General features: G+C 48.4%; 1 protein-coding gene across 1 annotated transcript; it reads right to left on the reverse strand.

The window, feature by feature from the left end:
- Positions 1–25: 25 nt before the first annotated feature.
- Positions 26–8,594, reverse strand: LOC119718670 (zinc finger protein 2-like). The gene is made up of 5 exons (XM_038187877.2): positions 8,259–8,594; positions 5,944–6,026; positions 5,647–5,773; positions 4,383–4,493; positions 26–4,258 (listed from the first exon to the last, which is right to left on the reverse strand). Exons 2-5 carry the CDS (start codon positions 5,965–5,967, stop codon positions 3,420–3,422), a joined length of 1,101 nt encoding a protein of 366 aa, XP_038043805.2. The 5' UTR covers positions 5,968–6,026; positions 8,259–8,594; the 3' UTR covers positions 26–3,419.
- Positions 8,595–9,086: the final 492 nt, after the last annotated feature.

Below are 9,086 nucleotides of genomic sequence, written 5' to 3' on the forward strand. Positions count from 1 at the left end.
TCTTCCACATGCCTTCTCCAATGGCTAATCAAAGGGTGAATTGACTGGCTGTTAGCTCAGGGAAAGCTTGTATGTAGAGTTTTCTTTTCTGCTTGAAGGGAATTTTCAGTAAGCCTCCAAGAGCCGCACTACTGCTCTGACTCTTGCATCAGATAGATCAGTGGGCTCAGAAATTACTGAGAAAGGAACGCATGCATGTGCACACGAAATTTTCCTACAGTTTCCTTAGGAAATAGGTGAAGAAAGCTGCTTACAACAAGAAGGGCAAACCAAACATGGTGATAGATTTTATGTACTTTTTAAGGTACTTTCAGTACTTAAAATGGGCTTTAAAAAAAAAAATGGAATGAGTTTTTACAGGGGCAGATAGTGATAGAAGAAGGCAGAATGGTTTAAAACTGTGGTTTTAATGGTTTTAAACAGGATGAGAGAATTAGATTATATGTTACGAGGAAATTGATATTATATCATTCTATCAAAAATATATATGTTATAGTGGATAACACACTAACGTCTTCTTAATGTCTTCAGGCAGCAGTGCACCTCCTGCAACCAAGACACTGCCTGGGTGGCTTCCAGCCAGGCTCTCACTTGCCTTACAGGGTGCCCCTCTGAGGTCTGCTGGTGGGCAGGGAGCTGTGAGCTGCACCAAAGGCTTTTCCCCCCACTGAGCCCAATATCTAATATCTAATATCCCAATATCTAATCTGAACCTAACCTCTTTGAGTTTAAAGTCGTTCCTCCTTGTCTTACCAATACACTCCCTAATAAAGTGTCTCTCTCCTGCTTTCTTGTAGGCCCACTTTTGGTACTGGAGGGCTGCAACAAGGTCTCCCTGGAGCCTTCTCTTCTCCAGGCTGAACATCACCAACTCCCTCCGCTTGTTGTCTTCATAGGCACATAGGTTTCCTAAACACTTGTAGCAGCACATTTAGGAAGGGTGGTGGGGTTGTGTGCCGAACATGTCTCCCCCCAGAAGCAAGCACTGGGCTGGAACTGACACCAGAAACAAAGCCCCCTTGCACCTTTCCTGTCCTTCCGTTTTTCATTTTAAGAAAGCAGGCCCCAGTGAAAACATAAGCTCTGGGACAAATCAGGTATTTTATTCTTCCCCTTCCTTTTCCCCTTTCACACCCCCGAGAAAAGGCATTTCCCAGACAAGGGATGAAATGGTCAGTTTTATCAGAGGGTAGTCTCTTCCACAGGCCTTCTCAGAAATTTCTGAGAGAGGAACTCATGCACGCACACACACAATGTTTTTGCAGTTTCCTCAGGAAATGGGTTTTAAAAGCTGGTTGCTGCAAGAGTGGAAAGAGAAAACTAAGCATGGTGAGAGATTTTCTTTTGTCAGCAAGGAAAGAGCATCCAAAGCCCATTGGTGTAAGACCCTTATCTGGGTGGTGCCATGGATGCCTTCTCCTTTGGAAGCTCTCCCTTTGTCATGAGAAGCCTCTGGGGACTCCTCCATTCTCAAGGTCTCTCCCAGTGTGCAAGGTCTGAAAAAATCTCTTCCTGCAGGCAAGACACTTGTAGGGTCTATCTCCCATGTGGATTCGCTGATATTTAATGAGTTCATGCTGTGGCTGAAGCTCTTCCTGCACTTGGGGCATTTGTAGCCCTTCTCCCCAGCATGCAGTCTGTCATGGGTGAGGATCTCCTAGCTCTGGATGTACCTCTTCCTGAAATCAAGGCGCTCTCCCCTATGGGGGGTTGCTGTTATCTTCTAGGCAATGAGCTCCAGCTGAAGTTTTTCCCGTAATCCCTGCAGACATGCTTTCTTCCTTTCTGTGCAGCCGAGGTTTCTTTTGGATCTTCATGCATTCACCCACAGCAGATGGGTTTATCCAGAGGTGACTTTCCTGGGCTCTCTGAGTGAAGAGTCACTTTCCCGGGTGATTTTCCTCATACACATCCCTGGGAGAAATGTGCTTCTGATCCACCTACCAACATCCCAAATGCTTCCAGTAGCTTCGCTACAGCCAGCTCTGCACTTTCCTTTGTGTGGTCACTTGGCACCCCATCTCCAGTTGAAAAGGGGAGCAATATGGGTAATTCCCACACCGGGGACAAAGCAAGAACAGGATATATTTGTCCCAGAACACCCATCACAACCTAAGGCCAGGAAGGGTGATATGCTCCAGCCAAAGGATGGGAAAACTCCAAGGCATGCCGGTCACAAGCCAAAATGGGGTCTGCCTTGTCCAAGTGAGCCAAAGTGAAACTGGGAGCATTTCCTTATGCAGAGGTGTGGGAATTGTGACTTTCTTCTGTGCCTTGATGTGTCATTTGTGAACCTTGGCAGGATGTTGCTTACTCAGGTGGAGATTGGAAGTGTTGCCTGCCTTGCTTTGGGATGAGCATCACCAAAACTCTGGACTCCTTACCCAGCACTGCTCTGACTTCTTAGCTCTCCTGCATGACATCTCCCAAAGGCTCACTTGCAGCTGGCCAGCTGGTCCCCATGGGCTCTTGTGGTAGGAGCAGTGAGCTGGCCACTGCCAAAACATGAGCCTGGCTACAAGCGTAGAGGATAGCACAGAGCATCAGCTGGCTTTTCCTGTTTCCCTTTTCCTTTCCAGACTCTTCTATCAGCATCCCTACACCCTTTGCATCCCAGAGGGGGTGAAGGCACTGGGGAATCTGCTAAGCTGCTCAAAGAAGATGGAGCAAATGCATCATTCCCTGATGGACTCACAGCAAAATTTCTCCCAAGAAACGTACCAGCAAATATCTTGACACCCAGAGCTCTCTTTTGTCTGCACCAGGATAAACCATGGCTTCAAGGATCAAGGATGGGAGTTTGCTCTTTGTGGGGTTTTTATGCTGGGTTTCATGGTAGGAATTTAAATCTTTCTGTCACAGCTTCTGGGACTTGGTATTTACTGCTGTTAACAAACCATTGGGCAGCAAGTCCCCTAAAGGTGAGGGGAAAAAAGGTGACGTGAAAATCAGGAATCCCAGAGAATATTTTACGCAGTGATAAACAGAACAAGGAAGGGAAGAGGGGACTGGATCTGTCCAACAGCCATCGTCGGATGCCCACACTAGGGACAGGGTTTCTCTCTCTGCTCTCAGCCATATACACCATTCCCTGATGGGCTCTCAGTGATATCTCCCAGGGAACACAGCCTGGGAAAACATCTTATTCTTACACCTAGTGCTCCCTGCTGTCTGCATCGGGCTAAACCTCGGCTTCAGGTTTCGGGGGAGGGAGTCTGATCTGCAGGTGGGTTTGAAGATGAGTTTGCCATAAGGCTCTTCCTCTGCTCAAGGTGTTTGTAAGTTATTTTGAAGATAAGTTTGCCACAAGGCTCTTCCTCTGCTCAAGGTATTTGTAAGAAATATATTTCTGTGTGCATTTAGAATTAGGTGACCATGTTCGAGCTCTGGCGGAAGCACATCCCACACACAGGGCACTGCTACAACTTGACTCCTTTGTGGACACACTTGTGTGATCTAAGGTCAGAACTGCTCTCAAAGGCCTTTGCACAGTCAGGACACTTGTAGGGTCTCTCTCCTGTGTGGATCCGTTTGTGCAATTTGAGTCTATATCTCGACGGGAAGCCCTTCTCACACTTAAGGCACTTGTAGTGCATCTCTCCTGTGTGGATCCATTTGTGCGCATTGAGTCTATATCTCGACTGGAAGCCCTTCCCACACTCAGGACACTTGTAGGGTCTCTCTCCTATGTGGATCCGCTTGTGCAAGTTGAGTCCATGATGCGACTGGAAGGTCTTCTCACACTCAGGGCACTTGTAGGGTCTCTCTCCTTTGTGAAAATACTTATGGGAGGCGAGTGCAGAGCTCCTTCTGAAGCTCTTCTCACACTCCAAGCACTTGTAGGGTCTCTCTCCTGTGTGAATCCGCTGGTGTATAACAAGACTGGAACTTGTTAGGTAGCTCTTCCCACACTCAGTGCACTTGTAGGGTTTGTATCCTGTGTGGATGCGCCGGTGCTTAAGAAGATAGGAATGACTTTTAAAGATTCCTCCACACTCGTCACATTGGTTCTCCAACTTCTTCTGGCAGCCTTGCTTCATTGTCAGTTCTTTAGCCTTCTTTTGACCTTTGCTGCCATCTAGGGGCTTCCGAGCTCCATTTCCTCGATGGGTTTTCAGTGGCTTCTTGAGATGCTTTCCATGCTCCAGGCCCTTTTGCACGCCCCTTCTGGTTTTTCCCACAGAGACAGCATTCAGCTGCCTTTGGGCCACGCCACCTTTCTGAAGAGGCTCCGCTGCTTTTGTGATCCTGTCACCTGCTGGATGACAGAGGAAATCCACAACCAGCCCATAGTGCCCACAATATTGCCCAGACAGAGCTCTCTGATCCTCTGATCTTGGCATTTGCCAACCCCAATCTCCTCCCTTCCTCCACCACCTCACCTGGGCTGAGGTCTCCTGTCACATCCTCCACGCCATGCAGATCTGGGATCCAGGGATCTTCCCCTTCTTCAAGCTGGGAGATCACCACGGGTTTGGGGGATGGAAGGAGTCCTTAAATGACATAAACAGAGGAGATGAGAGCATTTGGAGGGCTACTAAGATGATCAGAGGGCTGGAAAACCTCCCTGTGCATAAAGCTTGAGGAAATTGAGCTTGTTTAGCTTGGAGAAGAGAAGGCTTCAGGGAGACCTCACTGCGGCCTTCCAGTGTTTGAAGGGAGCGTATCAACAGGAGGGGGAACGCCTGCTTACATGTGTTGGTAGTGATAGGACAAGGGGGGATGGTTTTAAACTAAGAGGGGAGATTTAGGTTGGAAATGAGGAGAAAGTTTTTCACTCAGAGGGTGGTGAGGCACTGGAACAGTTTGCCCAGGGAGGTTGTGGATGCCCCAGCCCTGGAGGCATTCAAGGCCAGGCTTGATGCAACTCTGGGAAGCCTCCTCTACTGGTTGGCAACCTTGCCCAGAGCAGGGGGGTTGAAACTCGAAGATCTTTAAGGTTCTTTTCAATCCAGGCCGTTCTATGACTCTATGATTTCCATGGTTTTGACACAGCTGCTAAGTGTCCACGTGTACTATGTAATCACTCCTTTCCTGTAAAGCCACTTTTAAGGCCCAGTATCATTCAGGTCAGCAACATAGACTAGCTTTGTTTGAAGACAGCAAGGCTCTTCTATCTCTGAAAATACTGCAGGGACTTATTTATTTGCCTTACCTTTTACCTACTTATTCAATGCAGTTGACTTCAAGAAGGTTTAGGGGAAAACTGAGGAAGGCAATGCTGAGAAGGAAGATTTACATGCCACCACCAAGAAAAGCTCTTTTGGACGCATGTCTATATAACTATAATATATACATATATATACAAGTATATGTCTATATAGCTATATAGTTTGTATATTATTATATTATTAAATATTCTAATATACACTATTATTTTTCATATTATATTATGATTGTATCATTATATCATAATATATATATGTTACAGTGGATAACACACTACTGTCTTCTTAACTCATCCTTATCTTTTTTACTGTGTGGTTTTAGTTTGCTGTTTTTTTTTTTTTTTTTTTTTAATTTTTTTTCCTTCTGTATGCAGTAAATAATTGCATTGTGTTTATTACATGTCTTGCTCACAGAGGCTTCTTCTACACCACGAAAGCTCCCCTACTGAGGAGAAAAGGAAGCAAAGCCCTCACTCACCCAGCGAAGTTATGGACTCATACGTCTCCAGCATCACGTCCCGGTAGAGCACTCGCTGTGCAGGATGCAGCAGCTCCCACTCCTCCCTGCTGAAATACACTGCCACCTCCACGAAGGTCACGGGTTCCTGCAAGCAAAGAGGCTCCATGTAGAAGCAGCCTGTTGATGACAGAAGCTCCAGTCCCAGTGGCTTCTCTGTGCCCAGCACACAAATGCTGGCTGACGGCACCTCATCTTCCCCCTGCATTCACATCCCTTCCCCCTTGGCCTCTCCTGGCTGCTTCTCCAAGCCCCTACCTCAGCTGGATGTGCCGTGGCCATTTCCTGCCCTCCTGCAGGCTGGGACAATCACAGCTGAAAGGTAGATGTCAAACTGGAACCTGCTGGGACAAGAGAAATGGCAGGGTAGGTTTGGGGGAATGCAGCAGTCCCTGTCCCTGTCCCTCCCCAGCGCCAGCCCAGCTGCAGGCCATTGATTGGGGGTAAAAGCCAGCTGGGACACAGGTTTAAGAAAGGAAAAAGCTGCTGCACATCAGCAATCGTCAGAGAGGAGTGAGAAAATGAGATGAAAACAACCCTGCAGACACTAAGGTCAGTGACAAAGGAGGAAGGAGGTGCTCCAGGCACCAGGACAGAATTTCCCCTGAAGCCTGTGGCCAGGACCACGGGGAAGCAGGCTGTCCTGCTGCAGCCCCCGGTGTGGCAGAGTGGATCAGATCTCTAAACTGCAGCCCACTGAGGAGCTCATGTTGGGGCAGGTGGATATGGCCTAAAAGGGGGTGCAACCCACAGAGAGCTGCCCTTTGCCCCGTCTCGTTTTGAGCTCTTTGCCCAGCTCCAACCCCGTCCTGTGCCCCCTCAGAAACCTCAGCAACAGAGTCTAATCCACGGCTCAGGAAACAACACTGCAGATCCAGAGCCTTCCTGCTGAGGACTTGCATCCTCTTTCACAGAGCCCAGCTCATTTCTTGGCTGCAGCCAAGAGAGGAGCAGTGAGCAACAAGCTGCATGCTTTGCATCCTGACAGCTATCTCCCACCCTCGAACAGCAACATGGGTCAGATCCTGCTTTTCCTTTCCCCTTTTGCATGACCTCCCAAGTCTGGTGCTGAGCTTTAGATGCTCAGGCCCTGTCTCAAAGGGGGGAATCATGTGGAAAAGGAAAAATCCTGCCTCTTGTCTGCATAAACAATGGAGAGTACCTACCTTGTTATAAATGAAGTCTCAACTCAATCTGAATTTAGTAATATTCAGAAAATAATATTTACAAAAGGTATAAAAGGTATAAAAGGCAAGTAAACAGCGCTGGGTGTGCGGGGAGTCTACGCTCCACCAACATGCACACACGAACATCAAACATTCTAACTATATAGAACATTGCTTTTACATACTAAACCCGAGTATGCCTATACATACGTACAATCAGGAAAGGTAACAAACAATCCTTGAAGTTCCGTGACTTAACAGTCTCCATTTTCCATTCCTTTTGAACAATAGATCTTGCTTTAAGTTGTCAAGCAACTTGGTCTTTGGGCCTTATGTCTCCCGTTCTTCCCAGATCGAAGAAAAACATACCCATCTCCTTTTCAAGCCAATGAGGCCTGGCTCAAAAGGCACGTTCAGGTCAACAGGGGGCGGAACAGCAAAAGCCTTCCATGGCTGTAGCGGCAGAAGGACCGATGCCCTAGCAGTCGGATCAGTAAAGGAGCCCACAGCTCCCTCACTATCTGACAAACCACACGTTTCTGACTGTGGCCCCACATGGCTCTTTAAGGCCTCAGAGATTGCTCGCCAGGTGCCCAGCAATCCCACTGCAACCTTGTCATTTGTAGTTGCAGAGTCCCACACCTTGACCTCAATTTGGTCCCATGTTTCGGGATCATAAACTGTCTGATTGTTAAATAGAAGAATAAGCTGTAAGGTTACCAGGACTTTGTTCCTAAGGACATATGATTCCCCATAATGTGCAGCTGCTTACCAGCGAGGGGCAGTTGTGTGCACAGGTCCGCTTCTCTCAGCTTGAGCTTCTTCCCAGCTCCGGTGCGCCTAATTCCCGCAACTTTCAGTTTGAGATTCTCTGAGTGGTTTGCTGAGTTTGGCCGAACCTATCTTAATGGGGCAATCAATGTGCCTGTTCCCGTACTGGTCTCTGTTCCGCTAGCCTGTTCCTGTTCATTCCTTCTTTCTGCTTCTTTATTGATGACATAACTTCATCACATCGTGTTGCCTTTTTCTTATCTTTTTTAATCTTGAGGGCAGGCTCCCCTCTTATACCTTTCTCTCCACAGCAGTTCTTTTCAAAACAACTTTTCATTGGTCAAGCAACTTTGCATATAACAACAGCAAACACTCAGAAACTTCCATGCCTTAATGGCTGGAGAACAAAAGACCAGCTGGAGAACAAGAAACCTGAGACTGCATGGAGTCTCCTGAATCACCCTTCTTTGTTCCCGCTAAACTCTTTTATATTCCCGATGGCCTCATCGTTAAGAGTCTAATGTTATCTCAAACACGGGGCTGTCCGACCTCCATGGGCACACTCCCACATCTCCCCCTTCTTTATGAATATCAACCATTTTCTCGACACGAATTACCACTCCATTTATAACATACCTCGAGTCCACAGTAGGCTGCTCCCACCCTCCTTGCAGGCAGCCTGGCTCCTCTGAGTCGTGTAGGCTGGAGGACGCCAAGTATCCTGAGCCTGGACGCAGCTGCAGGATGGACGCGGTTCACCTCCTGCAACCAAGACACTGCCTGGGTGGCTTCCAGCCAGGCTCTACTTGCCTTACAGGGTGCACCTCTGAGGTCTGCTGGTGGGCAGGGAGCTGTGAGCTGCACCAAAGGCTTTTCCCCCCACTGCACACCCTGGCAGAGCCCAGACTCTCAGGCTCTTCTTCTGTAGGGGCATTTCCATGCCCTGGGGCTCTGTTCAGGCCCAGCCCAAGGTACTTAACCCCTCATCAGCTTTGTAGGAGGAGCTCTGGGCTGCAGCTCAGCCTTGGCCATAGCTCCTCCTGATGTGCAGCATGTCTTCCTGGCCCCAAACCAGAATGTGTTGTGAAGCTGCAGCACAGAAAATCAGAGGTTGGTTAGGGCTTGACCTCAGCCTTCTCTGTTGGCTCCCCCAGAGCATGCCACTGTGTGAGGAAAGGGTTCAGCGCTCCGCCCTGCTCAGCCTTCCCTGCTCTGCAAGGAAAGAGTTAACTCTCCTAGCAGCAGGCCACTGATGGCTTTGTCTCTGCCCAGAGCTGCAAGCAAAGGCCTGAGCACTTAGCTGGGATGTAGTAGGGGCAACAACCCACTAGGTGACACGAGCCCCGAGTCCTGTTCTGAGATAACTTCAGCCCTGGAGAAGAGTAAGATCTCAGGGCACATCAACATATGACTGCGGGCAACCCAAGGCCCTGCTGCTGTCCTGCTGTGCATGGCAATGAGGGA

The sequence above is a fragment of the Anas platyrhynchos genome, chromosome 17 (assembly GCF_047663525.1).
Source record: "Anas platyrhynchos isolate ZD024472 breed Pekin duck chromosome 17, IASCAAS_PekinDuck_T2T, whole genome shotgun sequence".
Classification (NCBI taxonomy): Eukaryota; Metazoa; Chordata; class Aves; order Anseriformes; family Anatidae; genus Anas; species Anas platyrhynchos.